Genomic DNA, 25,409 nt, shown 5'->3' with positions numbered 1-25,409 from the left:
ATTTGTCACATACACTGTCATACACAGTACGAAATGCAGTGAAATGCCTTGCACAACTGCTCGTGACCTAAGTATTTCTGAGAGCCAGTTGCAGATTAAATAAGGAATGGTTGATAAAATCTGATTTATTGGACTGAGTCACTTTTCCCATGCAGCAGAACCTGCGGTGCCCTGCTGCACTTGAGTGTGAGGCCTGAAAGGAAACTTTCTAAGTGTCCCCAGTGCCAGTAGAGCATCGGAGTGGAAGGAGTGATAAGACTTGCTGATGTGAGCACATGGTCAGGATAGTATGACACCAGCTAAACATGTTCTAAACATGTTTCTGAATCTGTTCTTCCTGATTTTTACAGATTAATTTGACATAAATACGTTCTGTGATGAAACCATGGACTGAGGGTTACTTTTTGTAATTCTTTATTCATGTTTTTTTACAACACTTTCTCTAAATGCCCAAAGAGAGGAGTAGTGGACGCTGTGTATCCTGCTTCACTTTCCCCCTGAGGAGTTCTCCTCCCTGCAATCAAGTTCAATTATTTTGGGCACAGAACCGTGTTTTGTTCTTTGATCCGACTCTCAGGCTGAACTTTGCCTCATTTCCCCCCATCTGATGATTTAGCACCCATATCCGTGGAAGTTCTGTATTTTTAAACAGAATCCACCAGTGAGTTAACATGAGACCGTGGACTTTAGTCTCGAACACCTCTCCCTCGACTCTGACGTTGATAGGGTATCTGGCTGGACTTTAGTTGGAGGACAAACAGTTGAGCGGATGCTTGGGAAATAAAGTGACTCATTTTTATTCAAAGGCAAGCCAAGAGTTAATTGGCAAGGTGTAATGCTTTAGCGTAAAACAAACAAACAAAAAAAAAGCTTTCCTCGTGCTGTTGTGTGATCTATTGTTGATCTTAGAAAGGAAAATTAATTCTTCTTGTGTTCAATTTTAAACCAATTCAGTCAATTTAAGTGGAAGAAAACATTATATGTAGGGAATGGAATGTAGAGCTGGGTGAAATGACCTTGGATCATAATCGATCGCATCGATGATGAACAGAGCTAACATTAGTACTCCACAGCCTGTTTTCAGATCGTGTGATTCCACAAAAACTATTTGCAGAATCGAAAATGTTGACGAAAGGATTAATAAACATTTTTGTGGGAATGATCTTCTCCTCGACCAGATCTACCGCCATCACTACCTGCTGCTGGCTGCCACCTGCTGCTTCAACATTTGAATCGTTCCCCATTTCCGTCTTTCCCTTCTTGTAACAGAGCAGATGGGGTGGAGTCACATGACCACATATAGCCACATGACTCCACCCGATCTGGTCTGTACACCCCTACACACGCATCCTCCTTTTTATTAAAAATACCAAATATACCGGTGTCGGTACAGGATCTGCTCGGGTGCAAGATCGGCTCGGGGTCCTTCGACTGCCGATGACGTCAAAGTAGTTTATTGGTTGAACATGAACCTTACGGAAGTTACGTAAACACGTAACGTTGGTCCAGGCACATTTTTCTGTTGGAAAGATGGACAACTTTTACAAAGAAATCCATCATTACCTCTTTGAAAATACACTTTTAGCATAGAGCTGCATGTATATTAAGGCTGAACGATTAATTTCATGTTCAATTAAATTGTGATGTGACAAAAGGAGATTTTCTAATCGCATAGGCTGCAATTTGGCAGCGAGTGGTTAGCGCAATGCTAATATACATGGAAAAACCCATAGAAACATTGTAAAATGTATTCTACTGAACATAATAGATCATCATTTAAAGCATAAACAACTACATATTTTCCTCAAGGTAAGCTGGAGCAGAATTCTAGCTTTCAATAAACACTTTAAAATGGATTTTCCAACTCGAGTTTAGGGCTTCTTGTAGGACTTAAGGTTATTAAATATGCTTATATTAGAGCAGTGTGTTGCATTACTACATCAAATTTATTTCTATAATTATAGTACTGTATGTGGGCAAAATGTGTTCTACAATGTGTTAGGACTGTCGTATTCCTGTAATGTAGAACAGTCAGGGGTGTCTGTCTTCCTACAAATGCTTGGAAAAAAAGGCTACTTTGTGAATGAATTAGGACACAAAATATAATATAATTTATATTAATCCAAGTGTCTGAAACAAGCTTCCTCTGCAAGGTGGTTCCAAGCCAAGTCACCGATCTTCTACATCAAAAGGAGCCAGTGGAGGTGGATTGGGAGTGTAGAGAGAGAACCTTCTGGATGGCTTTCAATGGAGGCGTTAGGACAGATGGAGGACCCAAGGGATTGACTCTCCTTTATTAGCACCTTTTGAGAAGGCTGTGGTCACCAGTCTGGGGCTGAAATTGGATGTGGCGCTCAGACTGGACAGCCAGGTCAATGGAACAATCAGATCCTGCTACTTCCATCTCAGGAGAATAGCTAGGATTAAGCTGCTGCTATCTCGTAAACATCTGGAAACTGTCGTCCACGCCTTCATTACCACCAGACTGGATTACTGTAACTCGCTTTATGCAGGCATCAAGCAGGCCTCCATAGCGAAACTGCAGAAGGTCCAAAATGCGGCAGCCAGGTTACTGACTGGTACCAGGAGATCTGAACACATCACGCCTGTCTTGGCATCCCTACACTGGCTTCCAGTCTCCTTTAGAATTTCGTTTAAAGTTCTGGTGTTTGTTTTTAAAATGTTTAAATGAGTTGGCTCCACGATATCTATCGGATCTGATCCAGCCTTATGTTCCCTCAAGGAACCTTTGGTCAGCACAGCAAGGACTGCTGGTCGTTCCCAAACACAGACTGGAATCTTGGGGGGTCGTGCTTTCTCGGTACTGGGGCCGAGGCTCTGGAATGAGCTACTTGCATGTGTCAAACAGGCCACCACGCTCGGCAATTTTAAGAGCCGTCTGAAAACACACTTTTATTGTTTGGCTTTAACTCAAGAGGAGTCTCGTTATTGGGTGGCTTTGCACTTTTTGCTCCCCCACCTAGATTTAATCTACATGTTTTTGTTGGTTTTTAAATGGTTTTATATGTTTTAATTTCTTTATGTTCATTTCTGTTGTGCAGCGCTTGGTTTGGTCGTTGGGCCATGTGAAGGCGCTATATAAAGTTTAGTAGTAGCAGTAATATCTCACAGATGGGCTGCAAATGCATTAGAGTCCCTCCAAAATGGCTGGAGAAAAAGATCTGATGATCCTGGTCCTGGATATGGATGGGTGCTCACTTATTTGGCCCACCCATTCTCAACATCCCCAAACTAAACCTTCCTGTTTACATGGAAAATATCAATACTAATGTGCATCAGGTTTGCATTTTCTTCATTTCTTCTCTTTTGTTTTTTTTCATTGAGCCTTTAGTCTATTTTGTTTTCGCTAAAATGGAAAAGACATTATTGATGCCATATTTGGAGTCTAAGTGACGTCTTCTACAAGTCCTGGTAACACGGTGTTTAATAATAAGTCCCTGTGGTAGTTCTGTTGGCTGCATGAGCCTCATTTATTTACCCTGGATCAGTGCATTTTCTATTTATAAGTATTTCTCTTTAAAAAGTTTATTTTTTGTACTTTACATGTCAGAACCATTCCACACAAAATGTTACAACTGGACCAAAAATTATGTTTTTTTTAAAGGACATGCATATTTATCTTTGGGTTAGTAGGTAACTGTCCTGCAGATTGCATACATGCACTTTAGAAGGACATTTTATGATTTATTGCTTAGTTATGGAGAAATTAATTTGTACGTGTCTGTAAAGTTATATTTAGGTACTAAATTTATGACAAGAAGCAAAGCAGGGTTAAAGTTGTCTGCTTTGTGCCTTCCTGTCTTTATTATCTGGTTGTTTGGAGACCTCAGCATATTTATATCGGTGCTTCCACTCAACCCTCACTCCGTGCAGCCTAATAAGGAATCGATGGAGGGAGGGCACGGAGCACGAGGGGAAAGTGGTGGGAAAGCCTTTTAAAAATGAGAATCGGACGTATTTTCCCACAAAGCTTTTTAGTCTGTGCACACACACGTTTTGATGTGAAGAGAAACCACATGGAAGAGGCCGAGAGGACAGAGCTGAATAAAGATTTCAGCAGGTTTGAAGGACAAGTTCCCAAATGTTGGGAACCACTTTGATGTAGAATTGTTAGCCTTAGTAATGCATGAATGCATCGGACTAAACAAAAGTACATTATAAGAGTACTTCAAAGTGTTTTTTTTAATCTAACATCTCTTTCATATATTGTCTTTCTGCTGGTTCACATCAAAGGCTTCCAACAAATAAAAGAAGCACCGCTATGTTAGTCCACACACCGAGACCCAGAAACTTCACCACAAACCGCAGCACACATCCTGGATCTTTAGCTTTTGCTTTCCCTTCAAAGCGAGGTGTTCTCTCCATCAGTTTCTGGAAACCTGAGGGGATTTCACACACACACACACACACACACACACACACACACACACACACACACACACACACACACACACACACACACACACACACACACACACACACACACACACAGACACACAGACACACACACACACACACACACACACACACACACACACACACACACACACACACACACACACACACACACACACACACACCCTGATGCTTTATTACTTGTCTGAGAACTGTCACCTGATTCTCTCATATGCTCTCAGCCCAACCAGCAGATTAGATTACCACAGTGCTCCCCGACACCTCCTCGTCTCCTCTTGATCGGTCACGTCTTTTCTGTTTCAGCCTTCAGAAATGCCCCAGCATAACATGGAAAACTCCAGGAGCCAGTGGCAGCAGGGTCCGCGTCCGCCGTGGATCAGCAGGGTGGCTGGAGGTCAGAGTCCCTCCTCCTCGGGGGCGGAGTCAGACACGGAGAGCAGCAGCACGGAGGGCGAGAAGGTAAGCGGCTGAAGTGAAGTTGTTGATGTTGGTTAAATAGAAGATTTCAGTCATATTTTTATGGAAGATAAAATTAACGTCTTTCTTTTCATTGAGACTGAGTCTTGAGTTAAACACCTCGAGTCACAAGTTCTAGATTCAGCGATCGACTTGTTTGTGATGCTCTGTTGGCCATATTTTCCATCTCTGTCAGTCCTGCGTTAAAAATCTGGAGGTCAGCTTTGTGAGGATCCTGCCGTCGACGTCAGTGCTCCAACACCGCATCGCAGAAATCAACCAACAAAAAGAAGAACTGAAGATAGAGGTGAGTCTCAGATAGCTGTCTTTTTTTTGTTTGACACAAAAAAACCCCAATTTTACCTTTTACATTCATGGTAAACGCTTACTTTTGTGCCCGATTAGACTATTTCTCCAATAAGCAAGCTGAACACATCAATATTTTCATAAATAAACAAACGTTTTGCAAGTTTATGCAGTGAGGCTCCAGATAGAATGTTTGAGGAATGTCTAGAATGATTTTCAGAGTGTTTATGCTGAACTTTGTCTGCTTAAATCCAATACTGAGTTTTCAGACAACAGCAAAGTCATTGTTAAAGAATGCATGGCTCTGACTAGCTCAGGGTTTGGTCCGTATGATTCAGCTCGGTCACATCTTCTGTCCTTTCAGCTGCAGCTGGAGATCGCCTTGCTGCAGGGAGAGCTGCAGACGGAGAAGGCCCAGCTGCAGAGGCACGGTCAGAAGCTGCAGGTTCTGCAGCAGCAGGCCAGACGAAGAGAGAAGCACAAACACGCAGACAGAATTAAGGTAAGACGTGTATAAGTAGTTGTGGTGTGGAGATGAAACCTGCGGCGCTGGAGGTTGGTGTAGATTCTACACGAGTATTTGGGCCTGACATGGTCCAGTTGGACCTGCACAAGATCTCGTTAATGATAAGTCTGGATTTTAACGCTCTGGTGCACGGCTGTCGGAGCGGAAAAGACCGTGGGTGTCTCTGCAAGAAGGGTTGTGAAATGGATATTTAGCTGTGGTGTATGGCAAGCCAAATGAGCATTTATTCTGATATCAGGATATCAGCCAGAATTGTCATGAACATGTAAGCCATTTCTGTCCACTAGTTAACTAGTTAGCCATGTTTGTGTCCACTAGTTAAATAGTGACAGCCTAAATGTCAACTAGTTAACTAGTAAGGCCTAAATTCTCTCTAGTTAACTAGTTAAAATGTTTCATATCTTACTAGTTAACTAGTATTGCTCAGTGTGTTCACTAGTTAACTAGTGGACAGATCAATGTCCACTAGTTAACTAGTTAAAACACATTTAGTTTTTACTAGTCAACTAGTAAGGTACAAAAACTCGTACTAGCTGACTACTGAATGTAAAAATCCCACTTGTTAACTTTGCCCAATTTGGCCAGCCGCTTGAGCATTAATTCTGATATCTTGTCAACAGGTCAACTAGTTAACTAGTGAGGGTCAAACTGTACACGCTAGTTAACTAGTGAACACATTTTGACCTTCACTAGTTAACTAGTTGACACAAAATGGCTCATTAGTTAACTAGTAAAGGCCAAAATGCATACCAGTCAGCTAGTTGAAGGTATTTGTGTCTCACTAGTTAACTAGTCAGGGTCAAAATGAGCCCACCAGTTAACTAGTGGGAGACGGAAATGTTCACTAGTTAACTAGTGAACACATTTTGGCTTCACTAGTTAACTAGGTGACACAAAATGGCTCACTAGTTAACTAGTAAAGGCCAAAATGCATACCAGTCAGCTAGTTGAAGGTTTTTGTGTCTCACTAGTTAACTAGTGATGGCCAAAATGTGCACACCAGTTAACTAGTGACAGAAGAAATGCCCACTAGTTGACTAGTGAACACATTTTGGCTTCCTAGTTAACTATGTGACACAAAAATGGCTCACTAGTTAACTAGTAAGGGCTAAAATGCATACCAGTCAGCTAGTTGAAGGTTTTTGTGTCTCACTAGTTAACTAGTGACAGTTCAAAGTGTCCACATGTTCACTAGTGAAGGCAAAACTCCTAACTAGTTAAGTAGTTGGAGTAGGGCAGTGCCACTAGTAAACTAGTGAACCATTAATGACTCACTAGCTAGCTAGTTGATTGTAGCAGGCTCACTAGTTACCTAGTTGATGCATCCATTGTCCAAACTAGTTAACTAGTGAGGACATAAATGTATACTAGTAAACTAGTTCAAGCCTACATTCACACTAGCTAGCTAGTTGCACAGAATTCTAATTAGGAGGCAGAGAATTTCTCAAATTGAGGCTTTCTATTGGCTCACTATGTTAAAATAAAATATGACAACCAATCACAGTGCGGAATTTTGCAAAATCCCACCCCAAACATTTGCATGCGGCACACAAGTTAACATGCTGGCCAGAGGAACCTCAGCTAGTAAACTAGTAGTGGCTTCAGTGTGACACTTACATGTAAACTTGTGAAGGCGGAACTGCTCACTAGTTAACTAGAGAGGGTACAAATGTCCACTAGTTAACTAGTGAGGTGCAAAATAAGTGTCACTAGTTCACTAGTGGGCCCCAAAACGCCCACAAGTTAACTAGTAAGGTGTGGATATGCTCACTAGTTAACTAGTGAGGTGCAGATTTGCTCACTAGTTAACTAGTGCACCCTTAAGCGCCCACTAGTTAACTAGTAAGGTGCAAAAAAGCATCACTAGTTAACTAGTAAGGTGCAGATATGCTCACTAGTTAACTAGTGGGCCCCAAAACGCCAACTAGTTAACTAGTAGGGTGCGGATTTGCTCACTAGTTAACTAGTGAGGCTCAGATATGCTCACTAGTTAACTAGTGACGTGCGGATTTGCTTACTAGTTAACTAGTGAGGCGCAGATATGCTCACTAGTTAACTAGTGAGGTGCGTATTTGCTCACTAGTTAACTAGTGAGGTGCGGATTTGCTCACTAGTTAACTAGTGAGGTGCAGATTTGCTCACTAGTTAACTAGTGAGGTGCGGATTTGCTCACTAGTTAACTAGTGAGGTGCGGATTTGCTCACTAGTTAACTAGTGAGGTGCAGATATGCTCACTAGTTAACTAGTGAGCATATCTGCACCTCACTAGTACCTCACTAGTTAACTAGTGAGCATATCTGCACCTCACTAGTTAACTAGTGAGGTGCGGATTTGCTCACTAGTTAACTAGTTGCATCTAAAAACACATACAAGCTGACCATTTTTGTCCACTAGTTAACTAGTGGAACAATTGAAATTTCACCAGTTTACATGTGTGGCAGTGCAGCAGCTCACTAGTTAACTAGTGCCTGAAACACAAATTATGCATATTCTAATGAGAAGGCGGGCAGAAGACTCCTGTTGGGTATAAGAATCCCACCCAGTCTAAAACGTATGTGCTGTGGCCTCACAATCTGATGGGTGTCCCTGAGCGCCAAGGCTTGCACTCATTAGTCATGGTTTGACACCTACTGGTTGGTCGTTGCGGCGGGTTCGAATCCCGCAGATGGCATTCCGCAATTGCTGTAACATTATTTATTTTCTCTTTGTGTTGTAATGTTCAAAGTTTTATTGTTTTACTGCTTTTATTCCCCCCTCCCAAATCAAGTAAAGCACCTCGTTTGGTGTCGTGTAAGGGAGATCAGTTGGCGAGTTCAAGTCCCATTGAGGAGAATTGGAATTTAGTGTGCCAGTAATTTTATTGTAGTTCATTTTTGTTTGGTATTGAAAGTTTGGTATTGAAAAAGGCTATATTAAAAATAATTATATATATATATATATATATATATATCTCCATCCATCCATCCATCCATCTTCCCAAGAAATAGATCAAATGACACTGAGGGAAAAAACTGTGGTTATTTTGGAGAGGGTGCTGGCTGCAAAACCACAAAGGCGGAGCTGCACCCCGCCCATTCACGCAAACTCAGCCTAGCCCACTGACTTCCGTTTTTGTTTTCAACTTTATCGCAAACTGACCTGACCCACATGAATTACGGCTGTTACTAGTTTACAGTCGTTAATGCTATGTTCTATACTCCAATTAAACAAGATAAATATAACTTGCTACATGACAAAGACTGAATATATCTCGAAATGAAAAGGTTTCTTTTAGCGAATATCTGCCTACAGCTGGTCTAATAAAAGTGGTGTACAACAGCACTTCAGTCTATTGAATGGCCTCTGGTAGTCTAGTGGTAAAATCGTCTGAGTTGGTTTTTGCTTTCCCCTCAGCTGATGCTGGTTCGATTCTCGGTGGGATCATCAGCAGTCTATTTAGCCACATTCAATTTGTTTATATTTTAGTTGTAATGTTTCTTTTCAGCAAAATATTTATGTCGCTAAAAGTTCTTTGAATTTGGTCGTTCCTAAACAGCATTTTAGTTGAAACTCTGCTCACAAATGGACTCACACTGGCTAAATAAACGAATAAATAAATAAATAAACACATTATATGTTAAACGGTATACCAGTAAATTGTTGTAAACATAGTACTGGCAAGTGTAGCTAGAAATGAAGAAAAGAGGTTGTAAACTACCTAAAACTTACACTACTGGGAGGCGAAACAGCATGTCAACCTGACTCCATAACCACTACACCACCACATCTGTTATAAATCAAGTGGCGTTACATGTAATTGTGCTGCCCAGTGTGTCTCTGAGATGGGATGTATGGTTTATTGGCGGTGTCTCAGTAGAAGTCATTTCAGAAATAATTTGTCAGAAAATTCACAGAATATCCAGATTTGAGAACCAAGACCAGACCCGCTTCGGGGGAGGAGACCAAATTGAAGCTGAGATGGGAGGAAAATGCATGAATTAGGCTAAAAATGGCTTTGGCGTGTTTCTTATGAGGAAATGACAATATAACATGATTAAAAGTTCCAAAAGTTAGATTTTTAATTATATGGAACCTTTACAAAAACTGTTCAATTAACTTCTCAACTCCGTCCTCAATCTCGCATTTTTTAGCTACAACACCCTCTTTGGTTCCAGAATGCTATCAAGTCTGACAACTGGAAGGAATTAGACTGACTCTAATGGAATGGGCGGGGCTGATTCTGGAATGGGCGGGGCTGACTCTGGTGCAGCTCCACCTTCTGGTGCAGCTCCGCCTTTGTGGTTCTGCAGCAAGCACCACTTGTTATTTTGAGCTAGTACCAGAAGACAGTGTAAACTTTTTTAGTTCTCTCCAGTCAAAACAAAACTTTAGACTTTTTTCTTTTTTAAATTTAACAGGGAACAGCAATCAATTGAACAGGGAACTGCAACCAGTAGTCACACAACAAAATAAAATCACACAAACAAAATAAAGTTACTCTCCTTTTTTCTTGGTGTCTGAAAAGGGCAGGGAAAACCATCAGACTCCAGTCACCCATCGAATGGACTCTTCACCCTCCTGCCCTCTGGGAAGCGCTACAGGAGCCTATGGACTAAGACTACCAGGTCCCGAAACAGTTTCTTCCCCACAGCTGTCAGACTCCTAAACTCTGCCTGTTGACATAACACCCCAAACCAGCAGCACCCTACATAAACTCTGTAGAAACAAGAAAGCCCTGGAAATCGATGCAGAGCGTCGCGGGATATGCCTGACTGGTCATATATATTACCTCTCATGACACTGACCTCTGACCCTATGAACTTGTGTATGTGATGAGTTTATTTACCTTTGATAGGGAGTTATGACCTCTGATTTTGTCAAAATCCTTCAACCCGTTCAGGAGATATTGCACACAAAAGCCAAATTTTCATATATACGGCCTCACACAACCTTGACCTTTGACCCTATGAGGTTTTGTACCTCATGAGTTTATTTACCTTAGATAGGGAGTTCTCACCTGCGATTTGGTCAAAGTATTTCAACCTGTTCAGAAGATATTGCACACAAAAACCAATTTTTCATATATACGGCCTCACACGACCTTTACCTTTGACCCTATGAGGTTGTGACCTGATCAGTTTATCTACCTTTGATAGGGAGCTATCACCTCTGATTTGGTCAAAATCATTCAACCCGTTCAGGCAATTTTTGATATATATATGACCTCACACAACCTTGACCTTTGACCCTATGACATTGTGTTCCTAATCAGTTCATGTACCCTTCATAGTAATAAAATACACAGGCGAGGGTCCGACTCTCTGGAGGACGCCATGTTGGATTTTATGTTTATTTAGCTGTATTTATGGTTTTGCTGGTGGTTTTTGACTCCTTTGAAAACTGTGCAACAACACTCTTCTTCTTCCTTTTCTCGTGTGTTATTTGGCGGATGGCACTCAACATAAAAAGATGCATTTCTCAAACAATTAATGTATTGGAGCGTGAACCTGAGTCATTAATCTCATATCCTAATTTGAGAGTTACAGCTAGAGTCCAGAGAGTTTTGTTGGCTTTATGAGCATTAGTTAGTAAGGTCCTCACTTGAACAAAAAATACAGCTTGTTTGCAGTGACTTTGGTATTTACTACCCCCTATTGCCAGAAATCTACACACTTTCCCTTTAAGCGCGTTGTCTCTTTAAGACTGGTCCTGGGTGACATTGGAGTTTACAGCGAGGCCGTAGAAATTCTCTGTCTGGATATTTATTGTGGAGATTAATGGACTAAAATGGGTTGCTGCACCGTGACTGTCTTCTCCTTTTTTTGGAGAGTAAAAACTATATTTTGGTTTTTAAATGCTGCCGCTGCACCGTATTAAGAAATCATATTACTGGTTGGTTCGAAATGGGTTGAAATGTTCACATTTCTTCTTTGCTTTACATGCTGATCACTAAAGCGTGCTTTAATTAATATTGCGTTTTCGTAAAACGTAAGAGCAAACAAGGGGGATTTTAATTGACAAAAATAATAAAATCAGCACATTTCCAAGCCAACTGCGGTTAACATTGGCACGTCGGCTTGAAAAATATCTCCTTTTTGCCGTAAATAACACACATTTCATAGCTGTTGTGGGTTATGTATGTGTTCATCAGTGCTTGAGAACTGTAACTTTGGGGAGCGGGTCGTAATTGTGGGCTTTTAATGCGGTGCTGTCTGTGGCGAGGTGTTGGTAGGGTCTGATCGGAGCTGCAGCCAGAGCGTTTCTCCCGACCAGTGGCTGCTGGGAGCTGGTCCACGGTGAAGCAGCCCACGCAGCCGAACGAGGGCTTCCCGGCTAAGAGCTGACCGCAGCGGCCCCGACGACCGCGGGCCAGCGACCCGAGAAATAACACGGGGAGTCCTGCTGCTGCCTGCTGTTGTTTGTTTTCCGTAGTAAATACCTGAATATGCAGAGACTCAACAGGTCATTCAGTTGTGTGGTATCATTCAGATGATCAAATGAAATGTTGCAACATTAATATCAGTTTACCTGATCTTGATCAATAATCACATTGATGAATTGGTGCATGAATAACTACAGACCCTGCTTCCTGCAGCAGCTTTTTCTGCTCTAGATTTATGATCTGCTATTTGTATATTTCAACGAAAAAGACGGAAATGGCATTAATTATTTAGATTTATTTGTGGATTTTTTTGTCGATGTTAACCCTGTTGTGTCTCAGTTCATGAAGCTGTTTTCAATGTTTCCCGCGATGCGAGCAGCTGATTGTGCAGCAGATGGCCGCGGACATGATCAATTTCGAAGTGCTAGTTCTGGATCAAGAGAAAGCCTGCTGTGCTGTGCCGATGATTTTATTTTGCGAGGATGGATTGAGGAAGGGAGACACACATGCTTAAATATCGACTGTCGGCAATAATCAGATTCATACTCATAAAATACTTGTTTACATGTTTTGTGTGTGTGTGTGTGTGTGTGTGTGTGTGTGTGTGTGTGTGTGTGTGTGTGTGTGTGTGTGTGTGTGTGTGTGTGTGACTCTGCCCACTAATCCGTTACGTATTTTGTTTCTTGTTGACATAAATACAAAAATTATGCAAAAGAAAAGAAGTGAAATAATATACAAAACTAAACTGTATGATCCAGTATCGAACCCGCGATCTTCACCATTGCAGGCGAACGCGTTAGTCACTAGACCACCAACACTAGGAAGTACATCTCGCAAATTCATACCTTTAAAACACTATGAGTGCTGGCAGGCTTTACAGCAACGTATGTAAAATAGAGCCTTTTTTATTATTATAAACTTGTCGCTTCCGTACAAATGTGAAACAATATATCTGACGGAGATTTCTGCGGAGTTTCTGCACTTTCCTGTCAACAGAAACAGACATGCTGTCTGCCGCTGCCTTCCGCCTCCAGGCTTTTTCAGACTAATAACTGAAAACTAAAGACTGCACACGTTAACTGAACAAAGATTACAGCAATACACCACAACTTTCTCGCTACAAATATCGTCAAAACATATTTATGTGCTCAAACGATCTTAGTTTATCAAATTTTCTCTTAGAACAGCCTGAACAGAGTCCGCCATACTTTCTCTGTTTCTCAGTCCTAAATGGACCAATCACATTGCTGTTCTGCATTTCTTCATTTGCATGTAAAGGCCGGATTTGCTCACTAGCTAACTAGTGAGCAGTACAGCGGTCGAACTAGTTAACATGTTACACAGAATGCCAGCCAAGTGTGTATTTATTCAAATTCCACAAATTTACTAGTTTTAGGGGCATTTTTCTGCAGCTAGTTAACTAGTGACAGTGTTTTGTGTTCACTACTTAACATGTAAGGCTCAGTTTGCCCTCTATAAGCTAGTGAGAAAAAATTATAATGCAGATATGCTCACTAGTTAACTAGTGAGTGCTTCCTGTCCCATTACAAGTGAACTAGAAAGGCCAAATATGTCAACTAGTTAACTAGTGAAGGTAAATTTGTCACTAGTTAACTAGTAAGAACACAATTTTACATAACAAGTAAACTAGATTGCTCCAAAAACAGCAACTAGTGTGCGTCTTGTGCGCACTAGTTAACTAGTGAGCATATCTGCACCTCACTAGTTAACTAGTGAGCATATCTGCACCTCACTAGTTAACTAGTGAGCAAATCCACACCTCACTAGTTAACTAGTGAGCAAATCCGCACCTCACTAGTTAACTAGTGAGCAAATCCGCACCTCACTAGTTAACTAGTGAGCAAATCCGCACTTCACTAGTTAACTAGTGAGCAAATCCGCACCTCACTAGTTAGCTAGTAAGCAAATCTGCACTTCACTAGTTAACTAGTGAGCATATCTGTGCCTCACTAGTTAACTAGTGAGCAAATCCGCACCCTACTAGTTAACTAGTTGGCGTTTTGGGGCCCACTAGTTAACTAGTGAGCATATCTGCACTTTACAAGTTAACTAGTGATGCTTTTTTGCACCTTACTAGTTAACTAGTGGGTGCTTTAGGGCACACTAGTTAACTAGTGAGCAAATCTGCACCTCACTAGTTAACTAGTGAGCAAATCTGCACATCACTAGTTAACTAGTGAGCATATCTGTGCCTCACTAGTTAACTAGTGAGCAAATCCGCACCCTACTAGTTAACTTGTTGACATTTTGGGGCCCACTAGTTAACTAGTGAGCATATCTGCACTTTACAAGTTAACTAGTGATGCTTTTTTGCACCTTACTAGTTAACTAGTGGGCGCTTTAGGGCGCACTAGTTAACTAGTGAGCAAATCTGCACCTCACTAGTTAACTAGTGAGCATATCCGCACCTTACTAGTTAACTTGTGGGCGATTTGGGGCCCACTAGTGAACTAGTGACACTTATTTTGCACCTCACTAGTTAACTAGTGGACATTTGTACCCTCTCTAGTTAACTAGTGAGCAGTTCTGCCTTCACAAGTTTACATGTAAGTGTCACACTGAAGCCACTACTAGTTCACTAGCTGAGGTTCCTCTGGCCAGCATGTTAACTTGTGTGCCGCATGCAAATGTTTGGGGTGGGATTTTACGAAATTCCGCACTGTGATTGGTTGTCATATTTTATTTTGACACAGGGAGCCAATAGAGAGTCTTAATTTGAGAAATTATCCGCCTCCTGATTAGAATTCTGCGCAACTAGCTAGCTAGTGTGAATGTAGACTTGAACTAGTTTACTAGTATACATTTATGTCCTCACTAGTTAACTAGTTTGGACAATGGATGCATCAACTAGGTAACTAGTGAACCTGCTGCCATCAACTAGCTAGCTAGTGAGCCATTAATGGTTCACTAGTTAACTAGTGGCACTGACCTACTCCAACTAGTTAACTAGTTAGGAGTTAAGCCTTCACTAGTTAACTAGTGTGCACATTTTGGCCATCAATAGTTAACTAGTGAGACACAAAAAACCTACAACTAGCTGACTGGTATGCACTTTGGCCTTTACTAGTTAACTAGTGAGCCATTTATGTTACAACTAGTTAACTAGTGAAGCCAAAATGTGTTCACTAGTTAACTAGTGCACATTTATGTCTACCACAAGTTAACTAGTGTGCACATTTTGGCCATCACTAGTTAACTAGTGAGACACAAAAACCTTCAACTAGCTGACTGGTATGCATTTTGGTCTTTACTAGTTAACTAGTGAGCCATTTATGTGTCAACTAGTTAACTAGTGCAGCCAAAATATGTTCACTAGTTAACTAGTGCGCATTTATGTCTACCACAAGTTAACTAGTGTGCACATTTTGACCCTCACTAGTTAACTAGTGAGACAAATACCTTCAAGTAGCTGACTGCTATGCATTTCTGCTTTTACTAGTTAACTAGTGAGCAGTTTTTTTGTCAACTAGTTAACTACAGAAGCCTAAATGTGTTCACTAGTTAACTAGTGCGCATTTCTGCTGTCACTAGTTAACTAGTGGGCACATTTTCACCCTCAATATTTAACTAGTTGACACAAACATGTCTAACTAGTTAACTAGTGGACAGAAATGGCTTACATGTTCATGACAATTCTGGCTGATATCCTGATATCAGAATAAATGCTCATTTGGCTTGCCATAGTGGTGGGGTTTTGTGGCTAAACGGTTTTGTTCGTTCAGGAGCAAGAGAGTCTGGAGGAGGAGAGACGCAGGGTGGAGGAGCTGAAGAGGAGGTGTGAGGAGAAGGAGAAGCTGATCCCCAGTCAGCCAGAAAGTCAACGAGAGCAGCTCAGAACTCAGCTGCAGCAGGTGGGCAGATGGTACCGCGTCTGATTCTGACAGCATAGATGATACCAAATGTAGGGGTGGGCTTGACTCAAGATGCTTATTTATCAGATGAAAAGGCCCAAAAGCATCCGTTTGAATAAGGATTAGCTGATGCTAGTTTAAAAACACTGACAGTGTTTTATCTGTTTTTAATAATTGAAATGAAATTCTAAAAATAATCAATACAAATGAGTAAAATATTATTATTTTTGCAGCCAGAGTAACAAAATTACCAATAAGAAAAAGGACCTGGAAACAGATCAAGATAAAGAGGATTTTTCGGTTACTGTTAGGAAATAAATAGTAAAATAAAAACCCAAACAGAACAAACTCACAACACATTCGACCTCAGTTTATTCATCTCTTCTCTAAAGTTGCTGCAGTCAAACTTGAGCTGATTTTTAGAAGAAATGTGACTCAAAACCTAATCTTGTTCACATGAAATAAGCTTCCTGATTGGTTGGTTTGAGGTATTTTATCTTTAAAAAGAAGAATTCCAACAATTTATAAAATAATGAAATGTTGCATTACATTTAATTAGAAATTCTGAAATTAAATACTAATTTACATCTGCGAATCACCTCGTTGTTGTTTTTGTAAAGTATTTGCTTTTAAGTGTAAATCATCATGCACCCTAAAGGCAGCTGATACTCTGCTGTTTAAAGGTAGGTGTGTGTGTGTGTGTGTGTGTGTGTGTGTGTGTGTGTGTGTGTGTGTGTTGACATCACTGCTGACTCTTGTTTTTCAGTATCAGGTTGTTCAATACCTGTTAAACCTGAAGTGTGCATGCAGAAAGATGCATTCACACACACACACACACACACACACACACACACACACACACACACACACACACACACACACACACACACACACACACACACACACACACACACACACACACACACACAGAAGGCAGGGTGTGTGTGAGATTTGTTTGGAGGAAACTTTTACAAACCTGTTTGGCACAATCAGCCTGAGAGATGTTCTGGATCGTTTCTTAACTTTGAAACATAAAATGATTCGTTTTCTTTTATTTATGCAGCAAAACTTTCAGAAACCGAAGCAGTTAAGTCAAATTTTGGAGGTAGTAATAAATGTTTATAAGCACGCGACCTTTTAATGAAGATGCTGCGCACAAAGTATTGAAACTAGCATCATTAAAAACATGTAGTTATAAATTGGGAATGATTTTAGTTTTGCATGAGGAAACATCTGTTTTTCTAACTCTGTTTGTTACAAATGTAAGACTTCTTCAAGCTATTATTAACTGTAATATCACAAATCTGCATTGTCTTTATTAATGTAACTCAGTTGGAGCTGCGATACTTCCACTACCACTAATAAGAATAACTGAGTGACTGTCATCTGTTTTAGTTGTAAACCCAACTTTTCTGCATTTGACCACAGAACTTTGATCACTTTCTCTAAAAACGTGTTCTATAATCATTCTGGAGCTGAAATTAATTTAATGCCTGAAATGTGAAATAACAATAAAACAATATAGTTTTCAAAACAAAAGTATTCATTGGCTAATGTAAATATAACAACAATATAAAAATTAGTTTAGTTATATAATTATTTAACAATAAAAGCGGAATAAAGAAATTAAATAGGCCCTTTAGACCTGGAGATCTTCCACCAGGGGGCAGTAGACATGACTGATGAAAGAACTAATCCTAGTACTTCATCTGGGTGCTTTAAGGACATTAGAGTATTTATTAAATAGACATAAAGATGTGGTTGATTGTGTCTATTTTTGCAGGAAAGGGAGGCGATGGAAGCTGCTATTCGGGCGTTCGAGGACTGGGAATTCCGTGTTCTAGAACGGGAGAGCGGCATCGACGAGGAAGACGAGGGCACGGGTGAAAAACTGAGAGAGGGGGAGAGTGACGGAGAGATGGAGAAGGAAGTGTCTCGTCAGCAGCACGCGGTCAACACGGCTCAGGTAAAACATCTGCCTCTCTTCTGGGAATTTAGGAGTTTCCAGTTTATCAGTGGATCATGTGGTCCGTGTTTACCTTTGAGGCGTGACGTCACACTTGCTCATGAAAAATCCTGATTCGCACCTCCCTTTTGTTTAGTCTGCAGGGAGGTCAAACTGAGCTCTGAAGCTAAGTTTGTGACTGAAATCAGACGTTTATTTTTTCTGGCTAAAATGTTTTAAACCATCTGAAATGATTCAGTTTGTCAGTAAAAATAAACTGAAGGCAGACCTAAAATTCAGCTTCAAAGTCAAGAGTTTGTGCTCCTCCTATGTTAATCACAGAGTCTCTGTCATTGATCTTCAGAGCAGAACATCTTCCTCAGACAGAAGGCTTCCTTTGCTTTTGCTTCCTTGTTGCCCACAACAGACACGACCTCGGATTAGGATGAGCTGATGAAGACGTGTAATCTTCTAATCTGGTTCAGTTCATGGTTTCTAAGCAGGTTAGCACTCGTTATTCTCTCCCTTCTAATTGTGACACTAAGAAGTGACTTCTTGGCTGAAAGCGTCATCTTTAATCTGTCACAGGTTCATAGATTTATTACATCTGAGACCACCGTGAATAAAACCTCAGTGTCATGAAGGGAACACGGATATGGAAATGGAAACGAGGAAGATGAAAAAACACGTCAATTTGGCTTCATTTGATTTGATGAACAGCTGCTTGTTGGAAGCTGAGAGCTAAATTTATAAAACTAATACACTCAACAAAAATATAAACTCAACACCTTTGTTTCTGCTCTGATTTTTCATGAGATTGACCAAAAGATCTAAAATTCATTCCAGATACACAATATTACCATTTCTCTCAAACATTATTCACAAATCAGTCTAAATGTGCGATAATGAGCACTTCTGCTTTGCTGAGATAATTCATCCCACCTCACAGGCGTGCCACATCAAGATGCTGATCTGACATCATGAGTAGTGCACAGGTGTACCTTATACTGCCCACAATAAAAGGCCACCCTGGAATGTGCAGTTTTGTCTCACAGCAAAATGCCACAGATGCCACAAGCATTGAGGGAGCATGCAATTGGCATGCTGACAGCAGGAATGTCAACCAGATCTGTTGCTCGTGCATTGAATGTTCATTTCTCCACCATAAGCCATCTCCAAAGGCGTTTCAGAGAATATGGCAGTACATCCAACTGGCCTCACAACCGCAGACGACGTGTAACCACACCAGCCCAGGACCTCCACATCCAGCAGGTTCACCTCCAAGATCGTCTGAGACCAGCCACTCAGACAGCTGCTGAACAATTGGTTTGCATAACCAAAAAATTTCTGCACAATCTGTCAGAAACCGTCTCAGGGAAGCTCAACTGCATGCTCTTCGTCCTTATCGGGGTCTTGACCTGACTCCAGCTCGTCGCCATAACAGACTTGAGTGGGCAAATGCCCACATTCAATGGCGTCTGGCACGTTGGAGAGGTGTTCTCTTCACGGATGAATCTCGATTTACATTGCTCAGGGCAGATGGCAGACAGCGTGCGTGGCGTTGTGTGGGTGAGCGCTTTGCTGATGTCATGTTGTGGATCGAGTGGCACATGGTGGTGATGGAGTTATGTATGGGCAGGCATCGTTATGGACGAAGAACACAGGTGCATTTTGTTGATGGCATTTTGAATGCACAGAGATACCGTGATGAGATCCCGAGGCCCATTGTTGTGCCTTACATCCATGAACATCACCTCATGTTTCAGCAAGATAATGCACGGCCCCAAGTTGCAAGGATCTGTACGCAATTCTTGGAAGCTGAAAATGTCCCAGTTCTTGCATGGCCAACATACTCACCGGACATGTCACCCGTTGAGCATGTTTGGGATGTGCTTGACCGGCGTATACTACAGCGTGTACCAGTTCCCACTAATATCCAACAACTTCGCACAGCCATTGAAGAGGAGTGGACCAACATTCCACAGGCCACAATTGACAATCTGATAAACTCTATGCGAAGAAGATGTGTTGCACTGCATGAGGCAAATGGTGGTCACACCAGATACTGACCGGTTCTGAGTCCCCAGACCCCCAATAAAGCAAAAAACTGCACATTCCAGGGTGGCCTTTTATTATGGGCAGTATAAGGTACACCTGTGCACTACTCATGATGTCAGATCAGCATCTTGATGTGGCACGCCTGTGAGGTGGGATGGGTTATCTCAGCAAAGCACAGGTGCTCACTATTACACATTTAGACTGATTTGTGATCAATGTTTGAGAGAAATGGTAATATTGTGTATCTGGAATGAATTTTAGATCTTTAAGTCCCATCTCATGAAAAATCGGAGCAGAAGAAAAGGTGTTGCGTTTATATTTTTGTTGAGTATAATAAAACAAGCCATTGGACGGGATAAAGAGGAGCAGCCACCCAGTTCAGTCTGATTTACTGTTTATTAACACCTGAACTCCCAGAATTCCAACTTCACTAGAGTTCTGAGTAACCGTCAATTTGAAGGTTTTAATTTTGGCCATTAAATGCAGGCTGACAACGACGTTGTGGAGCAAAACGGTTCTAGTGCGCTATTATTTCACTCTGTATGGATGTGTGAACCAAATGAATTGGTAGGAAAATATAGTTTAAATCCAAACCTTGTAAAGACGTCTCTTAATTGTTCGGTGGGTGGCCGACACGGCTCCTTTCCACTGACCAGTTTTCATCAGCTTTCCCTTCTCTGCCTGAAGCAGCATCATTTCTCATTCTTGTTTCATTGAGAACATTCTTCTAAAAGTCGTTTTAACAGCTATTTCACACGGAGTTTGAACGGAGAGCGAGCGCACACGATGCTAGCATCGGTGGATGCTATCGACCGATATATCAGGCTGCCATTTTTCCCATTAGTCATGTAATGGCTGATGCTGATATATGAAAACTATATGAATATAATGAATAAATGAAAAATGGTAAATACCCAGTCACAAAATCAGGCCAATATTTACCATTTTTCATACATCTGCATAAGCAGATATACCTCCTTTAGTAAAGCAGGAATAACATCTGCATAATAAATACCCTTAAAATGTACTTCAACTAAAATATTTCTTTATTTTTACCAGTTTAGAATATTTAATACTTGGTCAGTTAATTAATTTGTTTGATTAACTTTAGTTAGATGTCTGGTTTTACCACTGAGCAGTGCACACATTTTAAGGGATATAAAGCAGTTTTGGCCTGCTTTTAGCACCCCCTAGTGTCCGTAAGTGAAAACAACATTGAAACTCAACTCGTTGTGCGTTCATGTTTTTAACACTTTAATCTGACAGCTGAAACATCTCCTCAGCCTTCATTAGTTTCAACAGGAGCGGCTCACCACTAAATCAAATCAAATCAGCAGTGTTCAAGATTTCAAAACGTGCAGGAATCGTCCTGGAAGCAGACTCCAGTGCCAGGCATGTCAGCTCCAGCGTTTTCTAAGTCCAACAGAGACCGGTCCTGATACTCTGAAGTTTCAAGTGCAGTATTCTGACCACAGGGGGTGGTGGGGTCTGACCCTGTAAAGCCTGATTTATGCTTCTCCGTCTGCGTCAGTGCGGAGACACGCAACTCCATTATCCGTCCTTGCGTAGGGCTCCGGCAGGCACGCAAGTACGTACGGAGTCGAGCCCACTTTTTTAAACATCCGTCGAACGAGACGGATTACGCAAGCTTGTGACTTGTCAGAATGCCGCTGTTGTTTACAGCGCCGCCATTGCAAAGAGAGCTGAGGATAACTAGCGGCAGACACGGAGAAGCTTGAAGAATACCTCGCGAAAAAACTCTAAAAATATGAACGTTTCATTCTCCCGTGACTGGAGGAGTGAAAATATACACAGCAAGCGTTTTATTTGTGGATGGAAATGACAGGAAACGTGGGTTTAGAGGTGGGGAGCGCATGAAGTGGTGGGAGAATGAGAGACAAATATGTCCATGTTAAAAGTCTCTTATATACACAAAAAACACAATACAAACACACTATCTTGGACCGATACATGACAGGATACCACAGAACAGCGCTACGCCCTCTGTTGTCCTGCCAGGCAATTGCTTTGCAACACTCTCCAGGAGACGGAAAAGTAAAAGAGCAAAACGCTTCCGTCAATCCGTGCGTGTCTGTCCCTTGTGGAGCTGACGGAGAAGCATAAACCAGGCTTAACCCTGTAAAGCAGGGGTATTCAATTCCGGGCTTAGTGGGACAGTATCCAGCACGTTTTAGTGGTTTCTCTGCCCCAACCCACTTGATTGAGTGGTTGAATCACTTGTGCAGCAGCTCAGCAGGCTCTGCAGCAGCCTCTTAATTACCTGCTGATTGAAATCAGGCATGTTGAAGCAGGTTAAAACTAAAACCCGCTGGATACCGGCCCTCCCCTGCTGTAAAGGGACATTTTAGCACATACTGGTTCATGAAAATGAAAAAGCTGCATAGTATCCCTTTAAAATTAAACAATTGGTTAAATTCAGAGTTTGAAAGCTGATTTAACTTCAGACATTTGGTGCATTAACTGGTTATTAGAGACATTTTAGCATGTAAAAAAGGTGGAAAACGTCTAGATATTGGCCGTAGAATCTATCAGTAATAGAAAAGCCAAAATCGGTCGACCTTTAATTATATCGTATATCACATAATGCATGGGAACACTTTTAAGCCACGGGCTGTAAATGTTGACAACAAATTGCAAACCACATTTTTAACGGGTTTTCAAAAGGTTTCCAAACTGTTGTGAAGGTTCTCGATATCCTGTTGCGTCGCCAGATTTTAGAACAAATAGAAAAATATTGTATAACTAATTTCCTCTGAAAATAATCAGTTATTGAGGAGGTCTGGAACAGTTCTCAACTATATGAGACGATAAAATGGACAATTAGAATTATAAATCCTATCTAATAGCAACCTGAACATTTGCAGCTAGGTCCCGTATGTCCTGAGAGATTTGACACTTTCTCTGATGATTCGTGAAATTTTGAAGTATTTTTAAAAAATTTGTCCTCTGGTTTCACAGCCCAGTGAGGTATAGTGGTGCCGACGATCAGGTGTTTAAACGTTCTAAACGAGGGGCGAGTGTGATGTAGGTTGAGAAGATGCAGACGACGGCACACTTGATTAATCTCAATTTGTTCCCAACAAGCCTTTTCATGTGCTTGGCTGCTTTTCAGATAAAACAGTTTAGCCTCCAGCCTGATTTCACTGGAGCCAAAAATCCTTGGAGTTCCATCTCGAAGCTGCATTAAAGCTGCGAGTCACTAGTCCCAAAAGTCATCATTTTTAATCGGAGAAATTCTACCTACCTATTTTTTTTATTTATTGACCCCCAAAACAAAACTGATAACTTGTGCAGGAGGATTTAAAGTATGCAGCTTTGCATTTTTCTGATATAAAACTTTTTATTCAAGCATTACATTAAAAACAACGAATAAAACAAAAATGCATCCTTCACATAAACACAGTGAAACAGATTCTGGTTGAGTTTTTTTTTCTTCCCCTTTTTCAACAAATCAGCAGATTTGCAACCATGTAGAATTCCATTTAAAATCATATCTGGTGACAAATGTGTTGAATTGTTTCTCTTCGTTGACCTGATGTTGTTGGAGGAGGATGACGATGGGGATTGTGTGAGAGCGATGTTGGTTATTGCATCAGCAAGTGTGGCTAGTTGCACTTGAATGAATATCCGTTACATTTACCGTTCTCAGGTGCAGAATTGTCATTTCTGATGTTTTTGAGCTGCCCTTTGAAATATTTCCTCTGCATTAAACAACCGTGCATAGATTTCTCATTAAATCTAAATGAGATCTACTTTGATCCCATCTTTGTGTTCTCACATCAGCCCTAAAGTTGTTTCTTTTAGGAAGATTAGTTCACAAAGTTTTGATGTTTGATTAAAACTTGCGCCATGCAGAAGAATCGGCTGCAGCACCCCACCCCCTTAAACAGGAACCAGACATGTGGCCGAAGCTGATGGGCATGACTCTCTGAACCTTCAGGAACGAGTTCAGCAGCTGGAGAGGCAGCTGAGGGAGATGGAGAAGGAGAAGGAAAGAGAGCTGAACTCCTTGAGGAAAGAGAAAAGGGAGCTCCTCCACACCAGTCAAACTGCTCGAGAGGTCAGACTTTGCTTTTACTAATTTTGTCTTTTTCAGTGCTGACTGTTTTTTGTATCTAAGGGCATCTCAGGTCAGGATCTCCAGCAAAGTGTGAGAAGTTGTGTCCTGAGGTGACTTTTGTTGTGAATCGGTGCAACAGACACGAAGCAGATTGAAGGGAATGCCATGTAGAGTTTGCTCAGGTGTTTTGGGTCAGCTGGTAATGACTCAGCAGCGCCGGTTTGTATTCTGTTATCTATTTTAGTTCGCACTTTGTGACTCGCCTACAGGAAAGTCACATGACTCTGCAGGTCTGAGGAGAGAAGGCCTCCTTGTGTGTGTGTGCGTGCGTGCGTGCGTGCATGTATGCATGCGTGTGTGTGTGTGTGTATGTGTGTGTGTGTTCTGAATCTGTAGATGAGTAATTTATGCAAAGCACAGTTTGGCTGTAAACTATGGTGGCCGTGTTGGGTCATTGTTGCATCCGCACAGCTGTTGCTCACTGGATATTTTCTCTTTTTTCTCACCGTTCTCTAAAGCCCACAGATGGTTGTGGGTGATAGTTCCCAGCAGATCTGCATTTTTCTGAAAGACTATCCCATCTGGCTCCAACATCCATGCTGCGTTTAAATCACTTAAATCTCAGTTTGCCTTCCTTCTGAAGCTCGGTTTTAACTTCTGAAAGTCATCTTCACCACGTTTAAATGCCTAGGTGCATCGGGCTGGTGCTGTGGGAGTGGCTTATTTGGTATATTGACCTTTGACCTTAGCATGAGAGGGATCAGGACACATGAGCTACTTTAATTAAACTGATGCCTTAAGGACCAAAGTTTCTATTATTTGGTTGGTCTGGCAACTTTTAGCTTTTGCTCCATTAACTCATTCACTGCCAGCCGTTTCCTGATCACTAACAGCCTTCGCTGCCAGCGTTTCTCACCGTTTTTACTGTTTTTTTAAGAGTCACAGAACATTGCGCGCTAGGATGATGTCGACGCCAAAACAACCAAAACAAAGAAGAGACTAACCTCTTACATCAGGAAGAAGCCGCGTGTTTAGAGCGTTATCCGTTCTTACATAATCCGTTGTCGAATTGTGATCGGCAGACGCTTTTCCGGTTCGCGCCTCACTTTTTTTACAGGAACGGCCCAAAACGATCTCCAAACACATGGACGTGTTGCTTCCTGATCACGTGACGTGTGACGTATGCGGATGAAGATCGGCATCAGGGCTGAGATGTTTGTTCTCTCAGCGCGGGGGCTCGTTCCGATGCCCAAACAGTAAAAAAAAATGCAAATGACGACTTTAGTCGTCATTGGCAGTGAACGGTTGGATCTAAAATGACGACTTTAGTCGTCAATGGCAGTCAACGGTTGGATCTAAAATTAGGT

The 25,409-nt window shown here is 41.4% G+C and overlaps 1 protein-coding gene across 4 annotated transcripts in view; it reads left to right on the top strand.

Moving 5' to 3' along the window:
• phldb3 (pleckstrin homology-like domain, family B, member 3) overlaps positions 1 to 25,409 on the top strand; it is a 46,457-nt gene that overhangs the window by 9,567 nt on the left and 11,481 nt on the right. For all 4 annotated transcript variants that reach the window (XM_054740974.2, XM_054740973.2, XM_054740972.2 and 1 more), the window contains exons 2-7: positions 4,741 to 4,896; positions 5,090 to 5,200; positions 5,564 to 5,701; positions 15,830 to 15,958; positions 17,742 to 17,924; positions 23,923 to 24,042. In XM_054740974.2, coding sequence (XP_054596949.1) covers positions 4,750 to 4,896; positions 5,090 to 5,200; positions 5,564 to 5,701; positions 15,830 to 15,958; positions 17,742 to 17,924; positions 23,923 to 24,042 — 828 coding nt within the window. In that variant the 5' untranslated portion in view covers positions 4,741 to 4,749. The remainder of the gene's footprint in view (positions 1 to 4,740; positions 4,897 to 5,089; positions 5,201 to 5,563; positions 5,702 to 15,829; positions 15,959 to 17,741; positions 17,925 to 23,922; positions 24,043 to 25,409) is intronic.

Source organism: Nothobranchius furzeri, chromosome 5 (genome assembly GCF_043380555.1).
Source record: "Nothobranchius furzeri strain GRZ-AD chromosome 5, NfurGRZ-RIMD1, whole genome shotgun sequence".
In the NCBI taxonomy this organism is placed as follows: Eukaryota; Metazoa; Chordata; class Actinopteri; order Cyprinodontiformes; family Nothobranchiidae; genus Nothobranchius; species Nothobranchius furzeri.
The sequence above is the reverse complement of the archived record's forward strand: the minus strand, read 5'-3'. Positions and strand labels throughout refer to the sequence as shown.